The 19,989-nt window shown below is 39.7% G+C and overlaps 4 protein-coding genes across 8 annotated transcripts in view; 1 reads left to right on the forward strand and 3 right to left on the reverse strand.

Moving 5' to 3' along the window:
* Positions 1-2,807, forward strand: part of celsr1b (cadherin EGF LAG seven-pass G-type receptor 1b) — a 48,533-nt gene extending 45,726 nt beyond the window's left edge. For 3 of the 4 annotated variants that reach the window (XM_047033923.1, XM_047033924.1, XM_047033921.1), the window contains exons 32-35: positions 125-271; positions 404-634; positions 752-1,073; positions 1,181-2,807. In XM_047033923.1, the coding sequence (XP_046889879.1) occupies positions 125-271; positions 404-634; positions 752-1,073; positions 1,181-1,205 (725 nt within the window). In that variant the 3' untranslated portion in view covers positions 1,206-2,807. The remainder of the gene's footprint in view (positions 1-124; positions 272-403; positions 635-751; positions 1,074-1,180) is intronic. The other variant, XM_047033922.1, reaches the window with a different exon arrangement.
* Positions 2,808-4,304: 1,497 nt separating this feature from the next.
* Positions 4,305-5,721, reverse strand: LOC124476442 (gamma-crystallin M2-like). Its single transcript, XM_047033579.1, has 3 exons — positions 5,632-5,721; positions 4,888-5,130; positions 4,305-4,661 (listed from the first exon to the last, which is right to left on the reverse strand). The coding sequence occupies exons 1-3, from the start codon at positions 5,653-5,655 to the stop codon at positions 4,368-4,370; spliced, it is 561 nt and encodes a 186-aa protein (XP_046889535.1). The 5' UTR covers positions 5,656-5,721; the 3' UTR covers positions 4,305-4,367.
* Positions 4,599-19,329, reverse strand: LOC124476438 (gamma-crystallin M2-like). Of its 2 annotated transcripts, XM_047033574.1 has the most exons (5): positions 19,250-19,329; positions 18,815-19,057; positions 18,388-18,659; positions 4,888-4,893; positions 4,599-4,661 (listed from the first exon to the last, which is right to left on the reverse strand). In XM_047033574.1, the coding sequence occupies exons 1-5, from the start codon at positions 19,271-19,273 to the stop codon at positions 4,640-4,642; spliced, it is 567 nt and encodes a 188-aa protein (XP_046889530.1). In that variant the 5' UTR covers positions 19,274-19,329; the 3' UTR covers positions 4,599-4,639. The 2 variants fall into 2 exon arrangements, with proteins under 2 accessions (XP_046889530.1, XP_046889529.1); XM_047033573.1 differs by lacking the exons at positions 4,599-4,661; positions 4,888-4,893 and having other exon boundaries at positions 18,307-18,659.
* LOC124476434 (gamma-crystallin M2-like) lies at positions 11,986-13,030 on the reverse strand. Its single transcript, XM_047033569.1, has 3 exons — positions 12,962-13,030; positions 12,521-12,763; positions 11,986-12,346 (listed from the first exon to the last, which is right to left on the reverse strand). Exons 1-3 carry the CDS (start codon positions 12,986-12,988, stop codon positions 12,044-12,046), a joined length of 573 nt encoding a protein of 190 aa, XP_046889525.1. The 5' UTR covers positions 12,989-13,030; the 3' UTR covers positions 11,986-12,043.
* Positions 19,330-19,989: the final 660 nt, after the last annotated feature.

Below are 19,989 nucleotides of genomic sequence, written 5' to 3' on the forward strand. Positions count from 1 at the left end.
TCCTCTGCTGCAAACAAAGAAGAAGAATATCTGAATAGCTTTGCCTCAATGGTTCACAGCTAGAAGGAACAGGTTGTCCAGTAGGGACTGAACTAAACTGCTCCAGTGTTTCCCCTCGTTTCAGATTCGGACTCGGACAGCGAGCTGTCGATGGACGAGCACAGTAGCTCCTATGCCTCGTCGCACTCCTCGGACAGCGAGGACGACCGTGGAGGGCGCAAGCATCGATGGAACAATGAGAGACAGCAACCCCAGCACAGCACGCCTATTGGTAGCACACACACACACACACAAGCACTTATACATACTCACTAACGCAAACACACAGTCAGCTGCACACCATTAAATCACCATACATCAGAGGTTCATGAAAGAATGTGTTTTGTCTGCTTTCCTGATTCAGTAGACACAGTAGCCAATCACGTAAAGCCTTACTGGCCAGCGGAGCCGCCGACAGCCAGTGAGAGTGAAGAGCCCAGCGGTATGGAATCGCTGCGGGTGGAGACCAAGGTCAACGTGGAGCTCCACCAGGATGTCAAAGAGAATGGGGAGTGTCCCTCAGAGAACGAAGGGAGGGGGAAAGAAGACGCACCCCCCAGCTCACCTGACAGTAACCAGCCGGAGAAGAGGAGAGGTGGGCGAGAGAAAGAGCGAGAAATACCACTACTTGCTCTGTTATGTGTGACACATTGCTCTTTAAGTCACCTTTTGTCATTTTGGGATGTGCGTGTGTGTGTGTGTTCATCTCCAGGCATTCTGAAGAACAAGATTGCTTACCCTCCTCCATTGACTGACAAGAACATGAAGAACCGGCTCAGGGAGAAACTGAGTGACTACAACCCTTCTCCCACCATTTCTTCACGGACCCCTGTCCCACCCTCTCCCACCAATAGGGGCCTGCGCCCTGTAACCGGGGGAAATGGGGTCATCATCAAGTCCCCGCCTCTACCTCCTGTACTGCCACGTCCACCCCTGTCACCGCGGGAACAGCGCAACGGAGTAACCATGGTGACCACAGAACCGATGGCGCCACCCGTTAACGGGGTGGATGACACCCACAACTCAGACTCAGAGTGAGTAGTCAGATACTGTACCTGGACCTGTACCTGGAGGTTTGTTCTGCTGTACAATAATTTGATATCACTTTCTTCCCAACACTCTTTTTTGTCTGTCTTAACAGTGGCAGCAATGAAACCTCTATTTGACTGAAGGGGATATAATTGGACTCTGCCATTTGGTGGAGATAAGAAATCCAAGTAAACCCAATGTGGTCTCTGAGACCAAAGGAGGTCAGCATCCCAGTAGTCCTTTACAGACTGTAAACTCTCATAACGAGCAGTAGTACAGAAAATGGTGACTTGCATCAATGAAGAAGGGAAGATACAGTGACAATTTAACTCCAATGGGTGAAAACTTAATCTCCAAACTTGTGTTGAATGTGTGACAGACAAATGGCACTTCACAACCAACAGGTGGCAGAATATGCAATTGATGAATGGTGGCATTGCATTGGAAGAAAACAGACTAAGATTGAGGACCTCTTATTGAAACAAGAACTTTTAACATTTTGTAACCAGATGTGCCATAATTTGGAGGTCACAGTGATCTCACCAAGTGCCCAATTAGTTACAATGTCAATATTACAATAGAGACTGCCTTTGTAAATATGAAACATGTAAATATGTTGTACTGTATTTAGGCTGTTTGTATTTTGTTTATAGAAGAAAAGTAGTTTTGTATATTGTAAGTAGTATTATTTTACCTTTACCGTAACTGAAAATCTTATACCAGCTAGTTTTTTTCTTCTTCGGGGATGTACATGTAGTGACACTTGGTTTCAAGCTAGACATGTTTCACATAATGGTATGATTTGTTTAGTACATTTTCTACTGCGGACTACATTGATTGCACTTGTTGATATTGCTATATGGATTTGTAACTAAAATTGGTTTAGAAAGTGAACTTGTTATCAAACCCATTGGCAGCTGAATTATATGAATACGTAACTTTAAATAAGCAAAATGCACTGAAATGGACAAACAGGCAAGATACACGATTTACAACCCATTATAAGCTTGAATTTCCATCTCAGCTTTTGGTACAATTAAGTTAATATATTCCTTCAGTAGGGTCCAAAAGTCTGAGATCCCATTGAACATTGAATGGGGGAATTGAAGACTGAGAAAGCCACACATTCTGTGACACCACAAAAAGCTCTTTGGAACGTTGGAACATCATGCTGGGATCATCAGGTTTTGAGTCAGAGTTCTCTGCTAAAATGAGTTCAGTCTTCGAACAGTATCATATATATGCTGTTTTATAAACAATTTAGAGGGGACTAGAAATACAAATACTATGTTACAGTATTCTTGCCAATGACACAGTATTAGCTGACTTGTCAACCATGTGCCTTTATTTGTATGCTCCAAACTAACTGAACAATCCGAAAAATGACTATGTATGCAACAAAAACAGTTCATGTCAAATGTTGATCATCATCAGAACCAGTAATGAATTACTCCCAATTTGGTCATTTTGAACGTTTTACTACTTACAATACAGTATGTTCTGTTGTTTACCCACAAAAAAAATACGAACATAGCCCAGCGCTAAGGTTGTAGTGCCATCAGTTCTTCTGTCAAAGGTTTTCTGTATTTCATTGTTTACAGATGAGTTATTAGTAATCAAGCAATTTGTGTGTGTTGTAGACACTGGATGCATCATAATGTAATAAACATGTATTTATTTTGTTAGAAGACACTGAAAATAAGACTTCTACGACTGTAAAATAAAAATAAAAAGCAGACTTTTTTACAGTAGCTTCTGTGTTTTTGGGGGATCTACCTTGAAAAAGGCAACTCTTGTTTAGAATGTCCATTACAGGTATATGGGAGTCAGATGGCTGAGCGGTGAGGGAGTCGGGCTAGTAATCTGAAGGTTGCCGGATCGATTCCCCGCTGTGCCAAATGACTTTGTGTCCTTGGGCAAGGCACTTCACCCTACTTGCTTCGGGGGGAATGTCCCTGTACTTACTGTAAGTCGCTCTGGATAAGAGCGTCTGCTAAATGTCTAAATGTAAATGTATATAAAGTCGGTCTCAGACTTTGAAGTGAGTTCACAGCAAACCTCAACAAGCCGAGTGTAGCTACCATAATAACTATCCCTCTGTCACATCAGGGTTGTCTTCACCTTTTTGTTGTGATGTTTGAATATAGCAGAAACTTTTATCTAATTTGAAATGCCATATAGTGGGGATTAGAAGCTGCAACCTCTTGAACAGCAGTCAAATGCTTTAACCATTGAGCTGTACCCACCACCCACTTCACATTGATCACCACTTGAAATCATTGCTATAGCCGACTTAACAATTTAGGGAAGGTTAGCAGTTCATTGTCAAAATTAACATTAGCCACTGACTTGAGTACATTGGTCAGTAACCATTTACTTTAAATGTAAATCATCAGAATCAGAATCAGAAAGGGATTTATTCGCCATGAAAGTTTGCACAGAAAAGGAATTTGCTTTGGCAGGAAGGTGCATACAATAAACATATAGGAATCTTAAATTTAGATATATGGTCTAACTATACTAAGGAAACATAAATTAGCAATACTAAGTGGAATACAATTAAAATAAAATATACAATAAAATAAAATATAAGTTGCCATAAAATAAAATATAAGTTGCCAATTTACAGTATAAAATACAATATAAAATACAAATATTACACAAATTTTGAAGTAGTGCAAATGCGCAAATGCAATTGTTTTAAGGCATGAAGTCATTAAGTCAGTGTGAACTCTTGGCCTTGTTGAGGAGGCCAACAGCGGAAGGGAAGAAACTGTTTGTGTGGCGTGAGGTTTTGGTCCTGATGGACCGCAGCCTTCTGCCGGAGGGGAGTGACTGAAACAGGGAGTGTCCAGAGTGGGAGGAGTCGGCCACAATCTTCTTCGCTCGCCTCAGGGTCCTCGAGGTGTGCAGGTCCTCGAGGGAAGGCAGATGGCAGCCAATCACCTTCTCCGCAGAGCGGATGATACGCTGCAGCCTGCTCTTGTCCTTGGCAGTGGCAGCAGCGTACCAGATGGTGATGGAGGAGGTGAGGATGGCCTCAATGATGGCTGTGTAGAAGTGCACCATCATCGACTTTGGCAGGTTGAATTTCTTCATACCATACCTTAGTAATAATATTGCTGTTCAGCTATTGACATACATAGTTTACAAGCTTGTCTGTATAGACTAGTAGTATGGAATTACTATTGTACTGTTATTGTATTATTTTGGGACATATTGTGGAAAACAACTCATTTTTTTTTAATTATTTATTGAGATCTTCATATCAGCGCAGTTAAAACATACAAAAATGCTGTCTAGTAGAAAGAGTCATTGATGCGCCTCATGCTCATGAACCTCATGTTGCCCATGCCTCCCATGCCTCCCATCATCTGATTGAAGTTCCTGTACTCGCCAGGCCTCATGTACGACATTCTGCCTCTGTAGTTGGGCTGCTCGTACATCAGCCAGTGGCCCTCCATCACGTTGCAGGACATGCAGTTGTTCATGCGGTAACGATCCATGATGTTGTCACAGTCGTCCATCATCTCATGCATCTGGCCACCGAAGTTGTCCCTCTCATAGATCCTCATCCTGTAGTTTCCTCTGTGCTGTAATTTTACAGGGAGAAGTTTATAAAGAACTTTTTAAATCAGATTTGATTTGAATCTTTTCTCAACTTTAGGGACTTGACACTTATTGCCATCACTAAGACAGCACTTTAAAGGTAACCAGTTCAACTAAGTACAAATTCTTTGGTTAATAAACCCCGCTTTGAAGATACAGCTAGACACAAATTAGTCTCATCATGACATACTAACTAATTGTTGTCCTCACCATGGGGATCATACGACAGGACCTGATGCTGTCGCTCCAGTTAAACATGCTCATGTAGTCGGCGTACTCGCCCCTCCTCATGAAGTGCTGGTTACCCATGTAGTTGGTGTGGTCGTAGACCATGAAGCAACCTCTCTCCACCCTGCAGGAGTGGCAGCGGGACATGTAGGAGGACATGTCGGACATGTCGTTCATACACTCATAGGAACGTCCCATGAAGTTCCTGTCCTCGTAGAAGGTGATCTAAATGGAAATACATGATGCAATCTCTTCAGCTATTCATAACCGCATGGATGGTTTTTTGGGGGAAAGAGAGTGTGGATCGACAGGAAATATAAGGTAGAGTGATGAGTAATGCAGAAAATGTCCCTGGGCTGGAGACCCCTGTGGTAAAGCCTTAGCTTACAAGGGACATGTTTGACCAGTAAACCACCAGGACACTCCCATTATTGATCAGGGATCAGCTCTATCCTCCTCCAATTAAAATTAAACAAGTCATGAGAAAACCCTTGTTCATCGACATTTTTAAGATTCCTCTTATAAATGATACGCGGTTTTAATTTAGGGACCTTAGTGTTTCTGTTTGCCGCAACAACACAATCATTTAAGTCATTGCAGAAAACACCAACAGCTGAGAATTTATGCAGAACTATGTTTGCATTTTAAGAATTTGCTCTTACAGTGAAAATACTATAGTATAAGGTCTACATATATACACATGTATTAGTCTTAGATTGTTCTTACCTTGCCCATGTTCATATTGGTCATTTTGGCTCAGTTGTAGCTGGAGCTGCTGGTACTGCTGCTGTTTCTCTTGGTGATGTTCTGAGTTCCTACCTGGCTGAAGCCTCCCTATTTATACCTGACAGTCAGAGGCCCCATTGTACAAACTTCCTGACCCAGCAACATACCATAGAAACCATGCTATAGAAATACCACTGAGGTGTACACACATGTTCAGGAAAGGGCTCCCTCAAAATACCTTAATCAAGAACAGAGCAGCGAAACTGGTGATCACAACGCTTATTGTAAAGAGTCAATAGGCTGAAAAATCTGAAAGCCACTAACTCGAAGTGAATACAAAAATGTTGAATCAAGTAAAAATGTTGCCTTTTTTATACCCACTGTTCATGACTGCCTTCAGACATAGCAATTTACATTATTTTAACTTTCTGACACATTTTTTATTCATTTTAACTGAGTTTTCAAGTCATATTTTTAATTATGAGTAAAGCATATCTTGTTCTGGTCTAAAAATATGTTTTCAATGACACTCTCCATCACACTCTCTAACACATAAGCAATAGTTAAACTTTTATTTGCAGATATTATAGAGGATGGTTTCCTGCTGATTGAAGGGATGAACTGTAAAAAAAAAAAAAAAAAAAACATGAGACATTCAAGGTGTTTTTCATGGAGCGTGAGAAATGATTGAAATGGTTGAGAGCCCTGTAGGTGGCAGAATCTGCAAATGCTCATAGGCAGCATAGCAAAAAAATATATGTTTGAATTAAAACCTTGACTTTTAACTGTTATCTGTACTTTGTTTATAAAGAATGCCATGAGTTGGAGCTCACAACTGAATTATATCACCTTGTTTTGCCAAGAGTCAAAACATTTTACAATGAGCAGAATACACAGACACTTTTAGCTAGGTAAAATTTACATTAGATACATTGCATTATTAGATACATTGCAAATGACGATATTGCTAATCTAGTAAATGAGACAGTATAATAACCATTAAAGTTAAGTTTAAAACCTTGAATTTGTTTAATTACAATTGACTGAAATTCATATTTTCTTAATTCCTAAGTGAATAAGTAACTCAATATTTGTATAAATATTATGGTCAGTGATGTTCTTCAGACTGTAATCAATAAACATCTGTATTGTGGAAATTCTGAACCCTAGTTTTATAATTGATGACATGGTGGTGGCCTTGTTTGTGTCTCGTTAAGTAAGTGTTGTGGTGTTTTAGAAATGTCCTTTCTTTTTAGGCTTTTCACAAACTTTAAATCCCCACAAACATTTTGTATTTCATTTCCACATCATCTCAATCATATTTATACATGTTGAATGTTTTTTCATTTTTTTCTGAGCATGTTATTCTCTGTCAATATCATAACTAGTGTTTAAAAAAAAAAGTAATTGCAGGAGAAACTCATAGAAATTGTCTTCTTGCAATGGATACTGGACTAACCAGCTTTAGTAATCAACAATGTACAGTCATGGCGATAAGTTTTGGCAATGACAAATGTTATGTTTTGCAAAGTTTACTGGTTCAGTATTTGAGGAAAATATATTCACGTTTCTATAAAATACTGGAATACAATAAGGCACATTTCGTATTTTTTTAAGCTTTTTTGGTGCGAAAATCTTCAATATGTGCAAATAGTCCACTCTTTTACAGCAGTCAATCGGCTCTTAAATTCAATCAGAATAATCGAGTGATAACACCTGGCTAGAACTATTTCACACTTTCCCCTGTGCTGATGATTTGACTTGAGAGGCAGCTAAATCTTTTTTTGCGTTTTGGACGTCCATATGGACGTCCATAGACTGACGGCGATGGCTGCTGATCTTTGCATGGATGGACGGACGGCGATGCTGTTCAGAGTGCCGTCCATAGAGGGAGCATATATTTTGGACGGCGTCATAGCCGTCCATACGGACGGCGATGCTGTTCAGAGTGCCGTCCATAGAGGGAGCAGATATTTTGGACGGCGATGGATTAGCAGGGACGTCCCTCGTGCCGTCCATAGAGGGAGCATATATTTTGGACGGCGTCATAGCGGTCCATACGGACGGCGATGCTGTTCAGAGTGCCGTCCATAGAGGGAGCATATATTTTGGACGGCGATGGATTAGCAGGGACGTCCCTCGTGCCGTCCATAGAGGGAGCAGATATTTTGGACGGCGTCATAGCCGTCCATACGGACGGCGATGCTGTTCAGAGTGCCGTCCATAGAGGGAGCAGATATTTTGGACGGCGATGGATTAGCAGGGACGTCCCTCGTGCCGTCCAAAGAGGGAGCAGATATTTTGGACGGCGTCATAGCCGTCCATATGGACGGCGATGCTGTTCAGAGTGCCGTCCATAGAGGGAGCATATATTTTGGACGGCGATGGATTGAATGTTTAGCAGGCTGTTGAGCTAACAACTACCGAAGGCTACCATAGCATGTAGCTAGCTACATTAACTTTGGATGACTCAATCTTTTGTCAAGTTAATTTGTATGAATTGCATGTTAGTGCAATATTTACGCCTTTATTCTGTTTTTTTACATAATCAGCAGTATGATCTCATGACAATATAGACTTGAAAAACAATATGTTATGGTTTGGGTTTGCCTATAGGCTACATATATTTTAATTATTTCGAGAATTGTTAATAAAGACTCATTTAAAATGTTAACATTTTGTTATGACCCTATGAAATACATTGCCATTTAGGTCTTTTAAACCGTCAGTTTAAAGTGTTTTATGGGTGGATTTGAAGCCACCAGTCAGTAGCTCCAATCTTGCGCACGAACTTTGCGCACGGAGACAAACGCAAAACAACAAACACTCGCTTGGAGCGGTGACCAATGCAAAACACAATACGATGTGTTGAGCCAAACCAAAGCCGTCAAAGGCTACCATGAATGTAGCTACAGCAACCGTGGATGACTCAATAAGTTTTGTCACGTTATTTTGTAACGTGTAACGTGTAATTTGGAGCCACCAGTCAGTAGCTCCAATGTTGCGCACGAACCACTTTGAGCGGAGACAAATGCAAAACGTAATAGCCTTGGAGCTACTGACTGGTGGCTCCAAATCCACCCATAAAACACTTTAAACTGACGGCTTAAAAGACCTAAAGGGCAATGTATTTCATAGGGTCATAACACAATGTTAAAATCTTAATTTAGTCTTTATTAACAATTCTCGAAATAATTAAAATATATGTAGCCTATATCTAGGCAAACGCTAACCATAACATATTGTTTTTCAAGTCTGTATTGTCATGACATTCTATTGTTGATTGGCCTACTTTTGTATGTTCAAAATAAAATAAAGGCGTAAATATATAGCCTTCACTTAAATGCAATTCATACAAAATAACGTGACAAAACTTATTGAGTCATCCACGGTTGCTGTAGCTACATTCATGGTAGCCTTTGACGGCTTTGGTTTGGCTCAACACATCGTATTGTGTTTTGCATTGGTCTCCGCTCCAAGCGAGTGTTTGTTGTTTTGCGTTTGTCTCCGTGCGCAAAGTTCGTGCGCAAGATTGGAGCTACTGACTGGTGGCTTCAAATCCACCCATAAAACACTTTAAACTGACGGTTTAAAAGACCTAAATGGCAATGTATTTCATAGGGTCATAACACAATGTTAACATTTTAAATGAGTCTTTATTAACAATTCTCGAAATAATTAAAATATATGTAGCCTATAGGCAAACCCAAACCATAACATATTGTTTTTCAAGTCTATATTGTCATGAGATCATACTGCTGATTATGTAAAAAAACAGAATAAAGGCGTAAATATTGCACTAACATGCAATTCATACAAATTAACTTGACAAAAGATTGAGTCATCCAAAGTTAATGTAGCTAGCTACATGCTATGGTAGCCTTCGGTAGTTGTTAGCTCAACAGCCTGCTAAACATTCAATCCATCGCCGTCCAAAATATATGCTCCCTCTATGGACGGCACTCTGAACAGCATCGCCGTCCATATGGACGGCTATGACGCCGTCCAAAATATCTGCTCCCTCTATGGACGGCACGAGGGACGTCCCTGCTAATCCATCGCCGTCCAAAATATCTGCTCCCTCTATGGACGGCACTCTGAACAGCATCGCCGTCCGTATGGACGGCTATGACGCCGTCCAAAATATCTGCTCCCTCTATGGACGGCACGAGGGACGTCCGTATGGACGGCTATGACGCCGTCCAAAATATATGCTCCCTCTATGGACGGCACTCGTCCATCCATGCAAAGATCAGCAGCCATCGCCGTCAGTCTATGGACGTCCAAAACGCAAAAAAAGATTTAGCTTCTCCTGTTTGACTTACTGAAATTATGTTAGCAGTCAATTTACGCCAAGGCCCAGCAAGCTTTGCAATAAAAAATGTATGTCGCTCCCAATACTTTTGGCCACGGCTGTACCTTTTAACAACCCATTGGTAAATGGGTTAACAAATGCTATGAATCACTTTAAAGGGGCAATTGACTGCAAAACCGATTTTACCTTGTCATAGTTGAATAACGACAGTTCGGTGGGTAAACTGAACATACCGTGAATATCAAAGTCCATTGACACCTCTTTCCTATTCAAATCTCAAAAAGAAAAAATTTGGCTGTAAAACGCAAGCTTTTCAACAAAGCTACCAGTCCTACGTAGGACCGGTGATCGCCCTCTTATTGGCTCTGGTCTGTATCTTTGTCACGCCCCAGAATTTACATCCAGACCAGCCCGAGGTAGCGTCTATCTCCATACTAGTTTGGCTGCGTGCTGCTCTGTGTAGGCTACTTATAAGGAATTACAAAGAAGAACGTTTTGAATTATAACAAGGATATTGAAAATGGACCACGGTCATAAATGCTGTGTTCCAGGCTGTACAGGGAAGGCTAACACTCACAGTCTTCCCAAGGAGCCAAACATTCAACAGGCATGGCTGCTGTTGTCTATGAGAACATCCCGGCGAAGTTCGACACTCAATCATTCATTTCCTCTGAACATTTCACCCAAGACAGTTTTGACAACCTTGGACAATTTCAAGCAGGATTTGCTAGGAAGCTGAACCTGGAAAGAGGTGCTGTTCCGACCGCATGCTCATTGCAACCGCAAGCTATAAGAACAGTATGATGTTGTGTTAACAGTTATTAGCAATGCTAACGTTTCCTGTATATAGCATACCAGGTAGAATGCTAAATACGTTTCTACACACATCAAATGACTCTAGCTAGACTAGCTGTAGTCGGCATTAGAAGGGAAGCTTCTGAAAAATAGCCAGAAAACGAACAGCAGTCTGGCTTATTGCTAACGCCTGTCTAGATAATCTATTTGAAAGAACTGGAGAAAGGCAGGTTCTAGATACAGGATACGTTAGCATTGCTAGTAACTGTTACTAGTAACACCTAGACTGTAGGCATGTAAACAAGTTTAGCTTGCTAACGCAAGAGCATAGGTAGAATGTGTGATAATTTAGCCTAGTTTATTGGCAATGGGGCTAATGTTGATTCATGTTCCTGACTGTGTTTCATTCAAATAAATAACCTGTGTAATGAAAATCTACAATTCACCATGCATGTTTGTCCAGATCTTTGTCATGTTATTTTACAGCAAGATATCTAGAGCTAGCCTAGCTAGCTAACTGAAGCCGAGTAGAATCATGATATGGTTTGGTTGCTAAACTGTAGCCTAACGTTCTACCTACCTAAGTCAATCCAGTTTGCTTCAACAACAGTGGAAACAAGTAATGTTATCATTTCAAATGATATATAGTCAATCTGTTGAAAACAGTGTTGTGTAGACACAATAGATTTATTTGCGCGTTTTTATTTCAAGTCTCCAACTTTGGTGTTTCAGCGAGTGCTGCTGTTGGCCGTGTTGTTTTTGCTCCCAGCTTCACTCGTTGATAACCAACCAATCAGCGCGCAGCTTATCTAAATATTAATGAGCATACCATAAAAGGAGAAAAGCTAGTGTTTTTTCCCGGGAACATTTCAGAGGATCTGTCAGAGGGCATAGAACAGCACCCGGGCCATTTTCAACCCAACCAATGTTACATACCCTATTCGGAGACCTTAAGGAACAGTGTGAAATACCCAAAAAACCCAGTCAATTGCCCCTTTAAAGGAAAACGTATATTAAAAGAAATGTTACAATATATATTTTTTTGTAGTTCAACATTTTCATGTTTTCCTGTTTATGTTCTGGTTATTTACAAATAACTTCAGACTATTCAGTTAGTGATTGTATTGAAAAATAAGCGTAAGTTTGCTATGTGTATTGCTTATTACTTATTGGTATTAGACATTTTTGTGTAAAGTACTAAAACCACTCAAGTTCATTTAAAAACAAGCACTTTGCAGGAGATATACAATATATTTACACAAGCTTTATTGAGATCTTAATGTTACAGTATTTAAACATTGTCTAGTAGAAAGAGTCCATAATGCGCCTCATGCTCATGAACCTCATATTGCCCATGCCTCCCATGCCTCCCATGCCTCCCATCATCTGGTGGAAGTTCCTGTACTCGCCAGGCCTCATGTACGACATTCTGCCTCTGTAGTTGGGCTGCTCGTACATCAGCCAGTGGCCGTCCATCACATTGCAAGACATGCAGTTGTTCATGCTGTAACGATCCATGATGTTGTCACAGTCGTCCATCATCTCATGCATCTGGCCACCGAAGTTCTCCCTCTCGTAGATCCTCATCCTGTAGCTTCCTCTGTGCTGTTATTGGAGAAAGAGGAGTTTCATTGAGACAATAATTTAGTTGAGATTTGAGAGGAATTTATTACTTTAATATTTGATTTTATCCATAACAAAACTATAAATATGGAGGAAAAACTGAAGATTTGATACAGCTAGAAATAAATATGTAGGCTGACTAATAGTTGTCCTTACCATGGGGATCATACGACAGGACCTGATGCAGTCGCTCCAGCCAAACATGCTCATGTAGTCGGCGTACTCGCCCCTCCTCATGAAGTGCTGGTTACCCATGTAGTTAGTGCGGTTGTAGACCATGAAGCAACCTCTCTCCACCCTGCAGGAGTGGCAGCGGGACATGTAGGAGGACATGTCGGACATGTCATTCATACACTCATAGGAACGTCCCATAAAGTTCCTGTCCTCGTAGAAGGTGATCTGAAAAGAAATCAAATTTGAAGTAACATTTGGAAAATTAGACCACTGCAATACAACACTACCCTTTCAGACAGAGAAAGTGTACATATGCATTTTGACTTATAATTAGATTACTGCTGCAATGGGTGGTGTGGTGGTAGAGTCTAAACATATGTACATACAGTTTGAATCCTTTTTTTAGGCTTTGACCATTCTTACCTTGCCCATCATATTCATGTTGGCCATGTTTGCTCAGTTGTAGCTGGAGCTGCTGGTACTGCTGCTGTTGCTCTTGGTGATGTTCTGAGTTCCTACCTGGCTCAAGCATTCCTATTTATACCCGACAGTTAGAAGCCCCACTTTACAAATCCCCTGACTCAGCATCATGCTATAGAAAACTATAGTGTATAGAGGTTTGTCCACTTTTCCAGGCTCTAGCACTGCCTCAAAAGACTGTCATCAAACATGGAGCCGGTGACCACAACGTTGATTGTGCCAAACGTCAATAGGGTGAACAACTCCCATGCCCTCTGATTTCTAATAAAAAGTGACGTGTATCACCAGAAGAAATTATGTTTTATTTCCTGCTTTAATGATCATTCCACACAACTGCTATTATACTTTCTCGTTACATTCTATTGAGATGATTGAGTTTACGTAAACTGTTCTGTTGTACAGCAAATAAATCAATAAAATATCCACATCTTTGTCTTTCCTAACAGAGGCTGAAATTACAGTTTATTTTGATCGAAAGGGAGTCAAAGACAACTATCACAGATGATGCCTTTCACAGTTAAAGATACAGGGTAAATGACCCATGGATGAAAACGATGTCTCCCAGCATGCAACAGTCTTTCTAACATACTATACCACACAACAACCAACAGGTGGCAGAGTACATAAAAAGGTTGAGGACAATTAACTTGAAACAATAACTTTAAATCTTGTATTATCAAATTGTGTCTTGAATTTGAGAAATAAATTCATAACCTTAGCCTCCATTGCAAATAATTAATAGGAAATTACATATTGTGTAGGCTATATTGTAGTGTTTTAGCAACAACATTATATTTAATATAATTTCTACACATAATGTTTTATACTTTTCCAGATTTGGCTTTTCATTTGTTTTCACATAGAAAGTTTTCCAACAGAACTGATTACACATACTGTATCAGGATTTATTCAGGAATATGTGTACTTTCACCTGCTGTAATAATAATACAAATATAATTATTATTATTTTAATACACCTTTCTTTAAAAAGTTACAAGTAGAAGTTACAATCATAAAACCTAATAACAAATAAAAAAATAAAATGTATGTTTACAGCACTTCTTAAATTAATATTGTTGGGGAAAAAATAATGTAGGATGGAATAAGGATGGAAATAGAAAGCTGTGGAAGTAAATGTGTGTCTGTCTTTTTACCATTACTCGAATGAAAGTGATTCAGCATCACAAATGCCAAGGTTAACTAAATAATGTGAAACCGTGACTGAGTGAGGAAACTGCCTCAAAACCTCAATTATATTACTGAATTTTACGAGATAAAATTACATTTTGAGTTATCTGGTACAATTAAGTAAAGGTTAACTTTTCTGAATGTTGAATTTAAGTTGAAGAGAACAGAGGCCTGTTCCATAAAGCGAGTTTACTGAATAAGCCAGACTGCACAAATAGTTTTCGATGGACTCGAACGGGATGTGGATGGTTGGTCGTCCCCGTCCCATTTGAGGCTCCACAGCATCCAGCCGTTCCAGGACTGAAGAGAGGTTTACTATGGCAACCTCATTAATGTGTACGTCTGTGACGGCAGAGTATGCAGCCAAGCTCTCTGTGACTTGTTCTACTCGGTCACGGGCATCAGACTCAGATATATTATTAGTTTCTACCAGCTCAGCTAATTCTATCAGTGTCTGCACAATTTGAGGGAGCGCCATGATCTGTGATGCGTCCTCTAAAGACCCGGCAATTCAATCAATTTCCCGGCACATTTGTCATGTAATGCAATGCGTATGTGCACACCGCCCCCTACCGAACAAGATGGGTAGCTCGGTCAGCAGGGAGCTGAAGAAGAGCGGCTACTGACGTCACTCAACTGCGCCGCTCAGAATGCATTTTCGTTTTCGAATTATGGGCAGTTCTTTGCGGGCAGAACATGAAAATGAAAATGCAATGTCCGCTCAGTACTAATCAGTACTAATTTAATTTATGAGTCAAATAATGCAGCCGCATTCTTAAAATGAAAATGCATTTCTGGAAATACATTTGAATTGGAATTGTGGTCACGATTTTGCAGCCACGTTCTTAAAATGAAAATGCATTTCTGAAAATGCATTTGAATTTGAATTGTGGTCACGATTTTGCAGCCACGTTCTTAAAATGAAAATGCATTTCTGAAAATGCATTTGAATTTGAATTGTGGTCACGATTTTGCAGCCACGTTCTTGAAAATGAAAATGCATTTCTGGAAATGCATTTGAATTTGAATTGTGGTCACGATTTTGCAGCCACGTTCTTAAAATGAAAATGCATTTCTGGAAATGCATTTTCATTTTCAAATTTTACATTTCAAATTGAATTTTGGTATCTATTTGCTGGGGCATATTTTGAAAATTAAATTTCAAATGTCTTTTTCGTTTTCATTTTAATTAAGGGAAAGAATGAGCAGTCTTAAAGAAGAAAATGAAAATGCAAATAGGATGATTGAATACTAATTTGATTTATGAGTCAAATAATGCAGCCACATTCTTAAAATGAAAATGCATTTCTGGAAATGCATTTTCATTTGAATTTTGGTCACGATTTGCTTCCATATTAGTCAGACTCATTTCTTGTTCATTCGGTTCCATTAAACTAGCTCAACGTAGTTCGAACTCGGTTACTATGGCAACTTAGGCTACGAAACTAGTCTGGTCAGGGTCAGACTAACTGTCTGGCTTAGCGTGACTTGGTGCTTAACCAGATGTCCCTGTAACACTGACCCAACGGGAAGACGATGATTTATCACGTATATTCTCATTTTCCTATTCTCATCAGTTCAACATTGATAGAAAATCAATGTAAATAGCCATAGGCTACAACATTTAGCCTAATGCATTAAACAATGATGAACAATGCTTTGATAGGCTACGCACCATAGCCGTTAAATGTATGGATGTTAGTTTGTGATTTCAAATGTTTAGGCATCAGGCATAGGCCTACATCTCAATCTAAATGATCCGAGTATAATTATCATAGCAATATTATTGTTAACAGTTGCCTGCAATTGCAAAACAAACCTAAATCCGCCCTCCATTTCCCAGACACAAAACCCATGTTAAAAAGTTAGCACTAGGCTACTGGATAATGTTGTAATTAACAGTAGGCTATTTATTTTAAACAATGTCAAAAAAGTCAATTTAGATTAGTTTAGCGGGTATTTTTTAGTCAACGAAGGTCTTATCGTTCATGACGTCAATCATGGCGTGTCATTTTACTTTGATTGAAGCGGTGGATAACTATAGTTTATACTTTTGTCGCCGACACTTTTGAAATGGTCGCCGACGAAAAAAAAAAAGTGTCGCTCAGGCTGCTGCATTTATACTTTGGCAAACAGTCGCCTGTGCTCAAGGTTCGCGTGACGTAAACAGAATAATTTTACCGTTACATTCATAGCTATGGTTACATTGTTTACGCTTTGTAGCCTAGGTGATCGATCGGAGAAAATGGCTGTAGCTAAGTTTGAGAGGCATTATAAAGGTGTGGATATGTTCTAACTTGCTCTGCCAATCTCTCCTTTAGTCCTTCCATCTTAAACAGCTGTTGAGGGAGCTGTCATTGTACACGATTTAAAGGGGACGTTCTTTCTGGAAGAAGTAATGTGGCCGTGTGCATTGCTTTTGCCGTGGTGGATTGTATGATCCATGTTTTACCTCTCGGGCTGTTAAAAAATAGGGTGCAAGCGCAATTAGCTTGACTACGTAAATCTGACTTGAATTAGTAGGACTGCGTGAGCTGAAATTGGCCTTTATGGAACCGCTTAAGCCCCGCTTGACTAATTAAACTTATTCAAGTCTGGTTTAGGACTTTAAGTCTAGCTTTTTTGAGCGGCCTTTATGGAATAGGCCCCAGGTCAAGTTTATACAGGGTTAAGTTGTCAGTACCTTTTACTCTACAACCACAGTATGAGGTTATGAGGTTTGTTGTCAAAGTCAAATTAGCTTTTTTAGTGTCAAGCTTTGTACACAGGACAGGGACATTTGTAAAGATGGTTTACAACATTGGTTTCAGGGTAAGTTAAAACGTTGTCTTGCTAATGAATACAAACAATTATACTCAAAACTGCCATTAAGTAAAGCTTTGAAATTTTTTTTTATTAAGAGTACAGTAACTACCATGTACCTTAATGGTAATATCTTTAGACATAGGTGCAATACACAAGATTGTATTTATGATGAAACAGTATTAAGTGCAACTGTATGGGTTATTCCAAAATGTAAATAGTGTAGATGTTGAAAAGGTGCAGTTGAAGATGTTGTTACCGTGTTGTTACCGATGTTGTTACCGTGTTACCAAAACAAAATACATTTTAACATCTGCTAACCCCTAGAAAGCCCATTATACACTATACTGAATTTGTAACCCTAACTGTACAGTTTGACCAGAATGCAACCTGCAACCCTTGAAAAATAATTGGTATGTTTCTTACATGGTTACAGTACTGTATATTTTAGGGAAAACATTTTTTCAGTAATGTGGAATACTTTGGAAATGGCATTTAAGATACGGGATTGGATAAGAGCGTCTGCTAACTGACTAAATGTAAGTAGTATGAGTAAAATGTTCACAACTTGCCCTGCTATTCCCCTGGTATGCTAATCTATCCTATGCTGTTCAACTCAATGCCGTAATAATAATATATATTGGGGGGGACACATCCTCCCCAATATTCAAATCTGGTCAAAATTCCCCCCCCCAACATATTCATATAAAAATAAAAATATAAATGTGCTACGCTATGACAGGCAACCACGCACGCTGTCCGAAATTATCCACACAAAAAAAAAAATCCCCCCCAATGTTGACTCCATGGCTACAGCCTTGGTTCAACTTAATTAGTAACTTAATCCCCAGTCATTTCTATGATTTTTATAATGATCGTGGATACAGGTGTTACTGTGTCACTTACCAGTAATATGTCCAGTAAGATATCCACTCTTTAACTCAGAGTGGATCTTTTTCTCTAACTCACAAACCAAAATGAACACCACCCAAGATAACTGTTAGTTTGACCATACTACTGTGTGTAGCTATGTGTATCATGCATCATATGGTAATCATGGAAGTTTGGAGAAAACACTTTCAGGAAAAAAACCTTTTTTGTTAATTTTTGGGTTAATTGAGCTATAGTCAGTACAATTTTGAACATAGGAGACGATGTCATTAGGAGAAGAAGTTAATCTAGTTACTTTTCATTTTAAAATTATACAAAATGCATTTATGTATATTGTCAGTAGTGGAATCAGTGTTTTTTGTGTACAGTAGAAACATTACTAAATATTTTCAGAAAAATTCTTTTTTTATCAATAATTTATTGAGATCTTCATTTCAGCACCAAATTTAAACATTGTCTAGTAGAAAGAGTCATTGATGCGCCTCATGCTCATGAACCTCATGTTGCCCATGCCTCCCATGCCTCCCATGCCTCCCATCATCTGGTGGAAGTTCCTGTACTCTCCAGGCCTCATGTACATCATTCTGCCTTCGTAGTGGGGCTGCTCGTACATCAGCCAGTGGCCCTCCATCACGTTGCAGGACATGCAGTTGTTCATGCGGTAACGATCCATGATAGAATCACAGTCGTCCATCATTTCATGCATCTGGCCACCGAAGTTGTCCCTCTCGTAAATCCTCATCCTGTAGTTTCCTCTGTGCTGTAATTGAACGGAAAGGTTACTGAAAGATGAGACCTTGACCTTCAAGAGTTTTCATGGCCACAGATGACAGAGATATTACACCTTTAACTCAGACTGGTGGAAGCTGAAAATACAGATAAGTAGATTCAAGCAATGGTAATAGTTGTCCTTACCATGGGGATCATGCGGCAGGACCTGATGCTGTCGCTCCAGCCAAACATGCTCATGTAGTCGGCATACTCGCCCCTCCTCATGAAGTGCTGGTTACCCATGTAGTTGGTGCGGTCGTAGACCATGAAGCAACCTCTCTCCACCCTGCAGGATTGGCAACGGGACATGTAGGAGGACATGTCGGACATGTCGTTCATACACTCATAGGAACGTCCCATGAAGTTCCTCTCCTCGTAGAAGATCATCTGAAATCGTTTTAATCAATAAAATCTTTATTAAATGAGACCCTTGCAGCCTTTCTAACATTGATATAACAGTGAGGTTATGTTTGTGTTCTGAGAATGAGTTTGCTTCTACAGTGAATAGAGTTGAGTAACATTTCTAAATACATGCAGTACACATTCATGGGTTACATGTACTGTAGAAGGCATTCTTACCTTGCCCATGTTCATATTAGTCATTTTGGCTCAGTTGTAGCTGGAGCTGCTAGTACTGCTGCTGTTGCTCTTGGTGATGTTCTGAGTTCCTACCTGGCTAAAGCCTTCCTATTTATACCTGACAGTTAGAGGCCCCACTGGTCAAATACCTGATTCAGCAACATGCCATGGAAACCTATAGAGTGCTGAGGTTTGTACTCCTTTCCAAGGACGAGTGTTCAATGACCTACGTCAAAAACATTGAAATGACGCTAGTGACATTACACTTTAACCCATTTTGTGGCAACAATCAATGGGTTGAATGAAAATTCGTGCAATTTTACAGTTGCAATTTTACAACTATAGTATTGCTAATTTCTAACTCAGTTATCGTAATTTAAGACCCTTCAATGTGTGATTAGAAAAAATGCTCATGTGCCCAAACAATGTATGTGAAAGTTTAAGGTTAAAGATGAGTATACACTGAAGAAGTATTAGACAGTGCCCAAACCAAAAAATAAAACCATCTTAGTTATTAATCAATACCAATGGCAACTGAATTATGTATTTAGTCACTTATACCGTGTCACTTTCATCTACTGGTTGCACTATCAGTAACATTGCACTACTGTACCTCACTGTACCTCGCCACCAGGCTCCTGTATGGTCATTGACTTAGTCACTGATCTGCAAATTTGCACGATTGTTCTGTACTCCACTTAGGTTAGAATAGGTTATAGGGTTGAAACAGGTTTTATGTG

Source organism: Hypomesus transpacificus, chromosome 14 (genome assembly GCF_021917145.1).
Source record: "Hypomesus transpacificus isolate Combined female chromosome 14, fHypTra1, whole genome shotgun sequence".
Lineage (NCBI taxonomy): Eukaryota > Metazoa > Chordata > Actinopteri > Osmeriformes > Osmeridae > Hypomesus > Hypomesus transpacificus.

What these genes read in the sequence shown, in the direction of transcription:
- LOC124476442 (XM_047033579.1), bottom strand. Translation starts at nt 5,655, where the DNA reads ATGACCAATATGAACATGGGCAAG. An exon ending in CCAATATGAACATGGGCAAG is followed by an intron (nt 5,131 to 5,631) that starts GTAAGAACAATC and finishes ATTTCCATTTAG; the next exon opens with ATCACCTTCTACGAGGACAG. An exon ending in CCTGTCGTATGATCCCCATG is followed by an intron (nt 4,662 to 4,887) that starts GTGAGGACAACA and finishes GTAAAATTACAG; the next exon opens with CACAGAGGAAACTACAGGAT.
- LOC124476434 (XM_047033569.1), bottom strand. Translation starts at nt 12,988, where the DNA reads ATGGCCAACATGAATATGATGGGCAAG. An exon ending in ACATGAATATGATGGGCAAG is followed by an intron (nt 12,764 to 12,961) that starts GTAAGAATGGTC and finishes ATTTCTTTTCAG; the next exon opens with ATCACCTTCTACGAGGACAG. An exon ending in CCTGTCGTATGATCCCCATG is followed by an intron (nt 12,347 to 12,520) that starts GTAAGGACAACT and finishes CTCCAATAACAG; the next exon opens with CACAGAGGAAGCTACAGGAT.
- LOC124476438 (XM_047033573.1), bottom strand. Translation starts at nt 19,273, where the DNA reads ATGACTAATATGAACATGGGCAAG. An exon ending in CTAATATGAACATGGGCAAG is followed by an intron (nt 19,058 to 19,249) that starts GTAAGAATGCCT and finishes AAACGATTTCAG; the next exon opens with ATGATCTTCTACGAGGAGAG. An exon ending in CCTGCCGCATGATCCCCATG is followed by an intron (nt 18,660 to 18,814) that starts GTAAGGACAACT and finishes GTTCAATTACAG; the next exon opens with CACAGAGGAAACTACAGGAT.